The sequence below is a fragment of the Lycorma delicatula genome, chromosome 1, assembly GCF_047948215.1.
Source record: "Lycorma delicatula isolate Av1 chromosome 1, ASM4794821v1, whole genome shotgun sequence".
Taxonomy (NCBI): domain Eukaryota; kingdom Metazoa; phylum Arthropoda; class Insecta; order Hemiptera; family Fulgoridae; genus Lycorma; species Lycorma delicatula.
The window spans coordinates 306,601,027-306,615,154 of NC_134455.1; the positions used below are offsets into that span (position 1 = coordinate 306,601,027).

A 14,128-nucleotide genomic window follows, 5' to 3' on the forward strand; every position below is an offset into this window, starting at 1 on the left:
TTTTATAATTAATTTATTGACCACTAGAAAAGTTTTTGGTATAGATCAAAGTTAATTATAACATAATTTTGTAGGAAGTTAGAATGAAAGATATTTTCACTTTATCAATTTTTTTATAATTACTTTACCTCATGTAATTTATACTTTTTTCTATTTGGTATATGGATTGAGTGTATGTGTGTTAAAAATGGATAAGGTGGCTTTTTTTTGTAAGAAAGTGAAATTGTTGATATTCTAAAAATCATTTTTTATAGGACCTTAGTATTACCAATTTAATAAATAAAAAAACTTTCTATTGAAAAATATGTCAAAATATCTTGTACAAAAATAATCTGTAATATATTCATACCCTCCCCTCAAAACATTTTCAACAATTAAATTATTATTTATATCATCAAAAAAATATCATAGAAATATACTTCCTAGACTCATTATATTACCCATTTTTTCAGTTTTTATTTCTAGGGTTAGCTAGGAGGAATATGGAGGGAATTTAATATTTTGATGCTGTACCTATACACCACTACTTTCTGCTTTCCTTATTTTTACTGTAATTTATCTGCTACACATTGACATCATATTAACTTATCTGATCTCATCATATTAACTGATAAAGTAAAAATTGTATCAAAAAAATCCTTATCAGTTTTGTCACCCAAGTTGGTAATGAAATTCAAATTAGGTGTTTGGTTTACAAAATCTCAAAACCACGCATCACAAAACCTCAGTTTTGTTAGCAAACATCTGCCTTTCATTCTTAAGTTCCAGGTTCAAGTTCCAGTCAGACATTTCACTTTTAAAACACTATAAAATGTATTATCATCCATCAGTAACTGTTACTGGTTATCAACCTGTTGTTGCTGCTGTGTAAATAAATTAGTATTAAAATTATTTTTTCAAATATAAATTTGTGCCTTTTTCTTTTTCATAAATCAAAGTTACTTGTATTATTGCTATTATTTCACACTAAAATAATTTTGTCACATATGATGAATGAGGGTTTATCATGATTTAAAAAAAAATTCAAGGTAGCAGAAATGTTTTTTTAACATCAACAACTTAAGATAGACATCATGAAGAAGTCAAGTCTCCGGTCTGTGTTTACAGCTCTTTAAATTGTTGTATAATTTCTAATAATATGTAGCAATTCTCCAATAAATAAATTCTCCCTAACTGTAATTTAAACATTAATCTCATCCTGATAGATTATGCACATTATGCATTATTTTAGGACGCAAATAACTGAACTTAAGCACTAGGAGTATTTTAAATGAAAGTGCAGTAAAATAAATTGTTAAAAATGTTTAAATTGGTTAGAGTAACAACAATAGGAATGACTTTAACCTTGTATTATTTAAAACTGGAAAAATCTGTAACAACAATCTATACTAGAGGAAATAAATATTAAGTTTTCAAAACCCATAAGAGCATTTTCTATTGACTATGTAGACATTTTCAAAGACTGAGACTTTAAAGAGTATCAATCATGACCTTTAAAAATATTAGATTAAATTTAGTTCAGTTTTTTATTTAAAAAGTTTATTTTTTAAAAATATTTTTCATTATAGATCATCATGGATAAAAAACTATAAAGTAATCTTTTACAGATATTTTTATTTTGTTCAATGTTAATAAAGTATGGAAACCTTTAAATAACTTTTCAACCACTAAACATAAAAATTGAGTTTGGCAGATGCTACTATATTGAAATAATCTATTTTTTTTTTATGAAACTACCACACCCCAAGTGCCCAAGGAACACCCATGATTGGGGTAACTCAAAAACATTTAAAGAAAAAGGTAGAATTGTGATAGAAAATTTTAAAGGGCATTAAAACACAAAATTCTTGATGTAAAAAATTTCAGACTATGACAATCCAAATGAAATGAAGTTATTTAACATTTCTTCTCACAACTAGTTTCAAAAGTAGTTTCCAGTACACTCCTTCTCATACAAAAAAATAAATTATTTTGAGGTAGAAGCATATGCTAACTTTAATATTCGTAGATTTAATTGTTGAAAAAGTGTCTTCCAATATTTTATTAATAATCTGTACATAAAACCAATTATGAGTTTTTTTACATTTCTCATTACTTTCTGTCTTTTATAAAACAAGGGTTTTTTTTAATATTGTTAATGATATGATTATTTCATAAACGTCACTTATAATTTATTAATATATTTATAATTTTTTAATCATTTCAGATAACAAATGATAGCTTTTTGCATTAATTTGAGGTTTTTATTTTTTGATTAGATCCTTTTATAGCTTATTTAGTATACTTTTTCTTTCCTTTCATGTTGACAAACTATGTGTATAGACAAACTATGGAATTAAAAAGTAACCTTGTTACAAGGTGACCTGTAACACTGTTTTGGTGGTGTCTCAAGTAATAACAACCTATTTGCTTGTTTTTCTTTTAAAATTAATAACATAGTTCCTTTGTTTAAGCCTTTGAAAAAAATTTACCATTCTCTCTACTAATGAGTAAAAAGCTGTGAAAAGAAATTTTAATAAGATGTTGCGAGCAAGCATATTGAGAAATCTTTGCCTGTTTGCAAGTTTTAAAAAGGCAGAGGTAAAAATTTGGTAAGCAGAGAAAAGACAAAAACTACAGAAAAGTTTTCAGACCAAGTACTTCTCTTGATAATCTTCTTTCATTTCATTAGGGTATTCAAATGACAATAAACTTAGGAAGATAGAGAGTACTGTCTAAATAGTTATATAAAAATAATAAAATTACAGAAATAAATAAGAACAATTGTGATCACTCACCTGATTAGTGCTAAAAGGGATTCCAGTGATCCAACATGAAGACCAGAAATTTCAGGTCGGAGAGATACTGATTTCCAGAGTCTTGTGTCGTATGCTATCATGCGCCATTTTTTACTAACACGTGCCATACGACATATCTCTCTGTGAGAAAGGTACGAAAAGATATTCAATAATACCTTATCTGGCAGTTTCTCTATGGTCTGAAAGAAAGATCAACAAATTCTTTATTAAATCCTACTATCTAAAGCAATGAAATTTTGAAATACTATGAATGAGAATATAATTAAGCAACCAAAATTTAGCCATTAAAAAGTACAATTTAATCTTTGATAAAAGCTCCATTCATAAAATTCTTATTTCCCTACTGCAAGTTGCGAAATAATCATATCAATTTCAGTCAATCCTAAAAAAAAATTTTCAGCAATTTTCTAATGACATTAAGAATCTATTAAAATTCTTAAAATTTCTTCAAAGAAATCTGTCAGAATTATTTTAACATTTGAATATTAATTACATAAAGATACACTAGTTAATAAGCTTAGGAGTAACTCTTCTCTTTCATGTAAGTAAATAGATAAAATATTTTATTCTGATCAGTACATGATAATACGGCTAATTCAAAATTAGCTATTATTTAGGCATTCTACCACTTATTTTTATATCTAAATGCACAACTTAGAATATTTCATATACATTATGATTAAAAGTAATGAAAAACTTGTCTTGTACTTTTTCCATCCTGATTTTTGGAGCTAGGAAAAGGTAGAACATTACATATCATTAACTAATTTAAACTGGACAAGACTGTAAAGAAAAAATTTAAGTTAGATTCGTAACAACACACAAAATAAACCCTCCTCATCCACTGATCCATTCATCAATTTGTATCTCAAACCATTCAATACTGAAAATTTGATTTAAAAAAAAAGATTCTTAAGAAGGAATTTTCAAGTTTCTCATAGGGACTTTAAGTAGTCATTTTCTAAACTTAAAAAATTCTTTTATAGAAATAATATTTTTGACTATGTATGGACATAATAGTTTTGAGCATAATGAAGTTAAAATTTTCAACTTTGTGTTCATAGTTAAAATTGAACCCAAACCAGAAAAAAAATTATGGATTATATATGACACTCTTAAATTTTGTTACAAAAGAAAAATGATATCAAACATAGTATAAACTAAAAATTTAAACTAGAATGCATTCATTGCTGAAGAACCAACTAGTTCTTTGTAAACAGATATACTTTACTCAAGAGGTTATCATTCTCAATGTTTTAGAATTTTTTCTTTATTGTTCCTAAATATATTCAAAATAGTAAACACTAAAAAGAAAAGCCACTATTCATGAAAATTAGTTATTGCTACAATAGTAAATGATTTTAGCATTAAAAATTGGTTAAATTATAAAAATTAGCTTATTTAAGCTGAAAAATTCATAACAGGATTTAGTCTAGTACTAATTAAAACTTATTACTTCATTAATTAAATCTTCAAACTTATTACTGTAATATTTGTAAAAGCATTCAAAGATAAAAATAAATTTCATCATTAATTTGCTATAAACTATCATACAAAAATAATTCTAGTTGCATCTACATCTATTTTACTTCTTTTTTATTAAGGTCATTTTATACTCACATAAATGCATGTAGTATTATTCTTCAGAGACTCACAACTATCAATGTCAAGGAGACTTATAAAAATGTCAGGAAAAGTTTTAATGATAACCGGGTCTTTCTTTTAAAACAAATTCCCTTGACTTACAATTATGGCTTATCCAAGTATACAACTTCAGTAATTTATATACATTTTGGTAAATCTACTAAATTCCTCAAAGACTAAAAAAATCAATTTATTTATCAGTTTACAACCATCTTCATAAATTACTGTATACATTATAGTATTTTCTTTTTTCTGAGAAACCCCCATAGCACTCAGTATAAAGTAGCTTCTAATCTGCCTGGAGCACAGTCGTAGGAATTCAGGGAACCCCTTAGCCACACTAGGACCCATATGTAACTGTTACAAAATGGTATTATAAAATATATTATTGATGTAAAGGAATAAAATCAAAGTTTCCCCATTTTCAGCTAATGAAGCTGGATTTTTAATGGCAGTGATGGATCTTAGCATTTATTGGTAAGCTAGATTATGGTTGTTTATCAGATGCTAATATTTAAACAGCATTTAATTAATTTGCTCTGTTTTCCATACCATACAGGGGAAGTTTATCCTTCATTTTCTGATGAAAAGTGTTGTCATAACTTTATCAGAGAGCAGCTGATATTACATTCATTAGTTTTGGCTGATATATAGTCTGCTATATTCTGAATGTTGTGCCCATATGTTGCTTATCTTTCATAAAAAAGAGCTGGAAAATCTTTGTAATATACTTACCACATTCTGTAACTTTAGTTCTAAATTTATGTGCTACCTGTGATTAAAATAACTAATTTTTTTTTTTTAATTATTTTTTTGTAAATGTATATTTTTCTACTGAACCATTTATTGCCATGACTGTTCACCACTAAAGATCTTCCATCTTGTATACTTCCTGTAAATTTTATCCTTCCATCTCTCTGTAATGTATAACTTAAGCAACTGTTTTATTCCTTTTAATTTTATACTATAATTTTCTATCTAACAATCTCCATATGAGTGGTAGTATCTTAGCATTTCATTCAAAGATCTCACATTCAAAATATTGTTAAACATGGCATTTTTTATACCCTACAGAATCTCAAATAATATTTGCTTATTTGCTTTGAGCTTAAATGGAGAATTAACAAATTTTATTTATTCACTTCTGATCACTAGGAGTCATAATCACTAGACACTAATGACTAGTGAGTCATAATCACTAATCACTAGTCACAGTCACTAGGAAGTACATAAATAAAGATGTTTTTTAATTGTTTATTAATCTTAATCGTGTAATATCTGTATTTTTAAAACAATAAAATTTATTTATATTGTACATTTTCTAAATTTTAAAAGATTGTCAATAAAAATTATTAAATTATTTATTTTTCCATCCTTTTTTTATTCAAACCAAAATTCTGTTAAATCTTACCTTTTCTTTTTAAGAATCTTTATTTATTATCTTAAAGTGTAAATGATATAGTCCATTAGTAAGGTTAGTACTAATTAATTAATACATAAGATCAACTTGCAAATTGTCTAGCTGCAAGATGATGTTTTCTTAACATAATGATACTAAATTTGACAACCATCTCAAAAGCAATTTTCCCCTTTTTTATCACTGTATATTTAGCAAAAGTAAAGTGAGTTATTGTAATTAGGTATATCTCTGTAAATACTAATTAATAAAAATAAAAAGACGGATTATTATATATCAGTTCTTCTGAATTTTATTAACATATAAAACACATATTTCACTGAATGTAGAAAACAATGTTCTGACCTTGAAAATCTACCAGTGTAAATACAACCATTTTCATAAAATTTATATCACTGGAATCTACATAGAATATAACACATATTTAAAGATTTTTACTCAAAATCTACATCAGAGCGTGTGCAAAGTAATGATCAAATAGAAACTTTGTTTGTTGCAGTATATTAAATACTGAAAAATTTTAAAACAAAAACAATATTTATTTATTTATTATATTGTTTTAACTGGCAAATGTAAACAGATTGCCCATACTGTTAAATTATATATAAAATGTATATTTCACCGTTTTTCTATAAACATACAAAAATAAAATTATACTCACAAATATCATAAAGTTTTTTTTTCAATAAAAATTATAATTACAATCGGCTCTCCTGCGTACCCATAGATAACCTAACAGACTTTATGGTGTTATACTGCCATAAATTTCAAACTTGGTGGTGTTAGATTCCAAACTGTTATGCAGACCCTAAGTCGAGTACATGGGCACGTCTCAACCGTTGGACGTCTCTGCTGTTGTCGAGCAGATTAATTGCAAACTGGTTTAAATGATTATCAAGCCTCTGCAGGTATTTGACATTGCTCTGTTGTGCAATCTCCCAAACCGACGAGAGCTCTAGACAAACGTGAATCTCATAATTCCGCGTGAACCAATTATATAATTGGTTTTATGTTATTGGAATTATAATAATTCCGGCGCTTCGGCAATTACCCTCGCTACTTTATTCTGGAATCGTTGTATCATTTTCACATTACTAGTACTAGCCTTTCCCCATAATTCTATACAGTACGTCCAGATTGGGCGCAGGATAGCCTCATAAATTAAGATCTTGTTGAACAACGTGAGGCCTGAGTTCCTTTGTAGCAGCCAATGAAGTTCTTCGTACCTTGCGTTCAGCTATTTCCTCTTCATCCTCACGTAACACTTCCAGGTCAAACGCCGATCCAGGTGAAGTCCCAGGTACCGCACAGTCTCCGTTTGCGTGATCAAAACACCATCAAAGTACACACCGGGACAGTCACCTATCCGCATGTCAAACGTGACGTGCCTCGACTTACCTTGATTAACCTTATCCTCCACCTTTTCTCCCACACGCATACACGATCCAGCGACATTTTTAGGATCTGCGAGGCTAGGCCAGGGTTTTCGTATCGGCCAGGATAGCAGTGTCATCAGCGAACGTGGCGACGATGCAGGACCGGAATATCCGCAGCGAATATGGAATACAGCACAGGGCCCAGCACAGAGCCCTGAGGGACACCCGATCCAATCTCAAACAACCTTGAAAACTAGTCATTACATTTCACCTAAGCAAAACGCCCCTCAAGATAATTCCGCAAGACTAGGAAGTAGGGTTGAGGAAGTTGGTATTCCAACTTCCTCAAGAATTGAGGAATTGAGGAAGGAATACCTTATCAAAGGCCTGTTGGATATCTAAGAACGCCGCCGAGCAGAACTTCTGCTCCTCCAGACAACCACTGATGACTCTATGGGATTGTTCGATTGTGGAATGGCCACACCTAAACCCAAACTGATGATTCGGAATTATCCCCTTACTCTCCAACCCTGGCCTAAGCCTGTGCAGTAATAGCTTCTCAGACAATTTAGATAAAACCGGTAATAGGCTAATTGGCCTGAAAGAAGAAACTTCCTGTGCAGGCTTCCCTGGTTTCAAAATCATCACCACCTGCGACACCTTCCATTCCGCAGTAAGACGTCCGCAGAACAGCGTTAAACAGATTCCTGATGTACTCGATGCCTTTAAGGGATAACATGACAAGCATTTTGTGCGTCAGTAAGTCAAAGCCTGGAGCCTTCCTTGGTTGACTAATTTCAGTATCTCCCTTGCAGTGATCGGTTTAATCGGGAAGCTGATTGGCATCGGGCTCTCAAGAAAGTCGTTAACATCCACATCACCGGGTCGCTCTTCATCGTGGGGTCGGCACGTTACCTCTAGGTGTGAAGCAAAGAGATCGTCGGCCTTTTCTTTGTCAGTCCTCACCCACGATCCAGTACGCCTCTGTAGGGCGAGAGTGTTCCTGATGATCGTTGCGGTTCCTTTGTAGCCTTCCATAAGGAGCATCTGTTCCCATTCAGGTGAGAAGGATTTCTTATGTACTTCTTGAATGTCTTGTTCCTGATAGTTCTCAACAACCTCTTCAGCCTCCGCGCCGTTCTATTAAGAAGTGTTCTGTCTTCTGAAACGCTGCCAATTCCGCCGAAGACGCCACTTCGAGACAATTAGTTCTGTCACTTCCCTCGGATAGGTATTGTCCCTGGCTGAGTGCAAACCATCAGGTGCAGACCGCCATGCTCCCTTCTGCATGACCGACATCAAAAAGTACGTCGCGTAATCAATATCCCCAAAGGTATCGAGTGGAAACGGGTCAGTCAGTTTCTCTTGATCCATTCCTGGAAAGAAACCCAATCCGTTCGTCTCGTATGAAGAATAAGCCTCCCTTTCTTCCTTAGCACCATCGTGCTCAATGTAAGTAGAAGGGGCGAGTGGTCCGACAATGAATTGTAGTTGTTTTCCATCAGAGTATATGCAGATGATATACCCGAGGTGACAAAAAAGTCAAGCAAATCCGGGATCTTCGTCAGGTCTGTAGGCCAGTATGTCGGCTGGAATACCCACACTACGTCCAGGCGCAGATTTTGAACACACCTCCTCAGCGATCTACCCCTGCTGATAGTCAACCGGGAACCCCACAATGGGTCTTTCGCGTTCCAGTCTCCTCCGGCAATAAATCTAGAACCCAGAGTCGCAAAGAAATCGGAAAACAACTCATCAGTTACAGTTTGCCGCGGCGGGCAGTATACAGTGGACAGCCTAATAGACCCCAACCAGTCTGTAATTTTAACCGTGGTTGCCTGAATCTGGTCAGTGCAGAAGCCTAGAAGCTGGTGATGCCGCAGAGAACTCCGAATCAAAATCGCGGTTCCTCCATGGGCCCTCCCATCTGGGTGATTCGTCACATACACAGAATAATCTTTAAGCCTGAGATAGTTCCGGTCAGTAAAGTGCGTTTCCAATATCAAAATGACGTCCAGGGAATTGGAAATTCGCATAACCCCTAGCTCCTCACGCCTAGAAAGGAGCCGTTAATGTTCCATGCAGCGATTCGAAGAAATTGGGACATCAACAAATTTTGGAGAACACCTGGGTGAGCAAGGCTGTCAGACTCCCAGTCTGTTGAATCAGGACGTCTATATTTGATGAAAGCCTATCCAGCTTGTCCACACTGCCCTCACTAGCACGTTAGCTGCCGCAGTATACGTTTTATGGAGAGATTCAAGCTTCGCGTTGACTGTCTTCAGCACCCTACGACCCAACGAAGGGAAGTTTTTATCGTCAAGCGCGGCGTCGGCCACCTTGCAGCTAGCGAGTTCAATTATCGGAGCAATTTTCGAGTTCCAATTCGTCTTCCGTCTACGCTTCCTCTCCAATATCTCTTGATGTGCTCTGCAGCCTCGTTAGTTTGCCGAATGGTCGGATTGACACAAGGCGCAGGTTGCAGGAGTGCTCCTATCCTTTCTGGGACAGTCAGCTGTCCGATGGCCCTCCCCACATTTCACGCAGCGGAAAGGCCTCATACAATTGCTCTTATAGTGCCCATATTACTGACACCTGATGCACTGCTCGAGGCCTGTAGTCTTCCGTGGCGTCTCGATTGACACTCTGCAATTGGTAATGTACTCTGATTCAAATATGGTCTTATTGTTCTCCTGTGGCTCCAGGTTCACGAAGAAAGTCAGTATGGGCTCCTTAGTTATCCTGTGGCATGCATTTATCAAGTCGTTCACCCGATGCCCGTGACGTTCGATTTCGTCCTTTAGCATCCCCAGTGGAATAGAGTGGTGCAGGTTTCCGATTACAACACGAAAGGTTCGTTGATCCTTCCTTGTGAAAGTATGACCTACCAGACCATGCTCTCGAACAACATGTATAATCTTCTTGTACGCCTTGATGTCTCTAGAAATTATTCTCAGCTGCTTACCTCCAACCAGTCGAATGCTGTAATCATTCTTGCACACGGCCACTTCCAGCAGCTTGTACAACTTCAGCACATCGTTTATTCCATAAAGCACAATTGGAGGAGGCTTGACTGGCTCAGGCTGGTTCACAACTTTTGTAACCTCTAGTGGAAGGCCACTGAACCTATTCAATAGTGGCAAGTCACTATTGCTAGGACTACGATTCACTGCTTGCCTCCTTTGCACAGTTATCGTCCTCCACTGACTAGTAGTAGGCTGGGACTCCATGGTTACACTCTTGTTATCACTCGAAGGACCTGACAGATTGTTTGCCAAGTTATCTCTAATAAGCTTCCTGCACACAACTCTCCTTAGGTCCCTATCTAACTACGGTAGCGGACCTAACTCCTGGATGGTTCATGACAACTTACAATATCAGATGACCCCTCGTCTACCACATCTGCCAAAGGCAGCTGATCCATATCGTACAAGAACTAAGTGTACATAAGCATAAATGAAACTAGAAACCATAAAAAGTAAACAAAAGTAAGAAAAAAGTAAACAAACAATGAACACTCCTTAGCAATGGAGCGGTGTAACAAAATGATCCTCCAAGATCATAATTGGAAAGAAAAAAATAAATAATAAAACTTATACCTAATGATAATTAACTTCCAAAACGCAACTGCATTTATAAAATAGAACAGAACATAACTCAATATAACACAAAAATAAATTTTAGGTAGAATACTCAAACTCACGACTATCTCAAAGAACAAATACCATAAAGTAAAAAAATAATCCTGCAAAACAGGGATCTTTTTTAACTTTTGATTTATCACATAAGCTCTAAGCTTGTATCTGGGAATAAAATGGGATGCTTCAAAATTTACTACCCTTTGAATAAAATTTTAAAATAGGGGACCCATAAGGTCCGTACCTCCCTGCCCCCTTGACCAGTTGTGATAAAACTTAGATGATATCAATCCCCCATATACAGAAATCATCATACCTAATATAATCCAAATGAAATGTCAAAGTTTCCAAAATTTCACCTTTCACAATGTCTTCCTTTTTATAACATGCTGTGTTGCTAACAAGCCAAGAATTAAAAGAAGATTAACCAATAATTTATACTACTCAGAAATACTACTCATGAAATGAAAGTGGAATATGTGATATACTTATTACATCCTGAATCCCATAGGGAAGACACCTTGCCTTGTAACGATCCCAGTCACCACACTACACCCTTCTTTCTTAGCCCTGATAAGCTTTAGCAGAGGTCGTCTTTTAGACACTCTAAATTTGATAACACAACACAGTCATCAGTTTGGCTTTTGTCAGAATGCCACCAATGCAAATGTCTCAACACTCAGCAGACATTTTCATCAGTGTATTTACTCAACCTACTATTGCCTCCGTACGGCCTCTTCCAACCACGACCACCTGCCATAACCTACAACCCTCAACTATCAAATTACCAGTTCATGAAAGCATGATCCCCACACATTCCTTTAATACCAAAGTTTTCACACAAAAACTCTTCCTATATCTAACTTCAATTAGAATATGCACTAAGATCATTACTTGATTAAGTCTTTAAACACCAAAAATAGTATCTTCATACCAACAAAATATGTCTTGATAACAACAATGACAACTTTGACCTACAATTCAATTTACTTAAAGTCCTCTTGATTTACTTAAAAATCAAGAAACAGATTCACAAATATAATAAGCGTCTAATGAAAACATATCCTACCTCTCTCTGACCTGGTCTGCTTTCAGGAGCGAAGTCAATGCCTATACCCTCCCCTACCATAGCTCCATCACAGAATTCTCCACATATCCATTGTCATCCTAACAGTGAATATCTCAGATAACCAGGACACAATGCCAGAATGCCTATCTTGGTGAAGTAAGCTTCCAAGCAGGCTCGTAGCCACTCGGATGATATTAATAATTTGTTATTCTATCTATACATCTACAACAGCATCAGAACCCCTTCAGCCATTCTCCGCAGATCTAAGAGTCTAAGGAAGCCAGCAACTAAGTTCCATTCCCTTTCGGTTTTGCAATTGCAAATCAAACCCACAACTGATCCTCCCCAGCTTTCTAGCTACTTTCGTACATTTAGCTTCATACCTGGAGCAGATATATAAGACATGGCACACATCATCAATGTCCCTACACTCCGGACAGAAGACTGAAATAATCAAACCAAATCTGTCCAACCTATCTTGAAAATCACCATATTCAGAAAGAAACCATGTAAGATGACGATTGGGGAAAATCCACCTAACTACCTGCATACTTCTCACAACAGATAAAATACCATACGTGTAACGGCCACCAGACGATTCAGTCAACCTTACCTGCCATAAATGGAATCCTGGTCGTCTATTTCTTTTATGCGCCCAGAGTTAAGTTGGAGTTAACAAAACTGTGATAACTGAGTATACAAGTATACGTTGCCGTAGGAAAATCACACAAACTTAAAGATGTAAGAAATAATAGAGCTGAATATACAGGCAAATTTAAGATGATATAGATGCCTCAGCTATCTGCAAAACATGAACGAATACTACATGCAATTACGAAAGGGGCGTTCTAATTAGACTCGGAGAAAAAGAATTGGAAAATATTTTTAAAACATTCAAAAATAGTGAATAATTTTCAATTATATCACTTACATCAATCAGTGTATTAATAAAAGATTTGATAATTATTACATATTTACAAAATTATGTATTACGGATATAATACCAGTTGAAATATAAACGTTCTCAGTGCGATAAGAACAGAAATAAAGTAAATCGTACGGTCTTAAACTTATCAATAAGAACTGAAATAAGCAGTGATAGAGACTGACCCTCAGTGTAGAAGGGTACACGAAAACACAATCTGAAATGACCTTCGAATCATAAAAAAGCTAGATAATAACTCGGCTGGAAAACTTAAAAGAAAAATTACCTTTCGAATAATTCAACTATATAAAAAATGTATGTACACGATGTTTACGGCATTCTTGTGAAGTATTCTTGTGAAAGGGTGATCTTGACCTTCAGAAAACAAACAAAGCGACTTGAGAATTGTGAAAATTATTTGAACTGTTATCATAAAAGATATCAATTTTCCATATGAATATTTCACAGGAGACGAATGGCATTTGATATGACTGCCAAAATGATTGATTTGCCAGAATAAAAAATACAGAACTTCGAATACGTCTCGTGACATAAAACAAAAACTGTAAATACTGCCGTTTATCAAAAAAATTAATGCTATCAATAAATGAGTTACGTCAATTACGAATACATTAATCAATTTTGACTCTGAGGATGTGAAAAATCAGCAGAAAACTCTTGGAACTTTTGTGGCAAATAAGAACGAATAATTATTCAACGTTAAAAAAATATACTACTCAAAAAAATTCTTTGTCACCCTGTTTATTATTAATTAATATGATCTTTTAATACATTTCCCGCTAATAAATATTTACGGTACTTCTTTTAAACGACCAATGTGTTTAGTTGCGATTAGAAGAATATCTTAAAATATAAAACTTACTCGTTATTTTACTTATAATAAATCTACTGTTGCAGTACAACTGACCGTATTAGCAAACGGGCTCCTTTTTGTTCCAGTTCCATCGTCGACGTACAACTGAGAAGATTCGAGGGCAATTTGTCCCCAAACCTAAACAATATTTGTCAGTACATCACTTGGGTTATGATTAATTTCGCAGAGCAATCTTACCTGTTTTACTTTTTTATTTTATAATCTTTCTGTCGTAATATTATTATTCAGATCATATGAAATGAAAATGGAATATGTAATTTACGTTAAGGTTAACAAAAGAGTGACAATAATGTAATTGAGAGTTGTAGTAGGAACTACTTACTGGTTATCGGTTTAAGACAACATTTTTTTATAAATAAATCGGTT

General features: G+C 34.0%; 1 protein-coding gene across 7 annotated transcripts in view; it reads right to left on the reverse strand.

Moving 5' to 3' along the window:
- The window catches only part of FipoQ (F-box/LRR-repeat protein FipoQ), a 78,844-nt gene that overhangs the window by 21,446 nt on the left and 43,270 nt on the right, over positions 1 to 14,128 (reverse strand). For 6 of the 7 annotated variants that reach the window (XM_075380670.1, XM_075380690.1, XM_075380700.1 and 3 more), the window contains one exon: positions 2,778 to 2,977. In XM_075380670.1, coding sequence (XP_075236785.1) covers positions 2,778 to 2,977 — 200 coding nt within the window. Of the gene's footprint in view, positions 1 to 2,777; positions 2,978 to 13,795; positions 13,880 to 14,128 lie in introns of all 7 variants that reach the window. The other variant, XM_075380681.1, reaches the window with a different exon arrangement.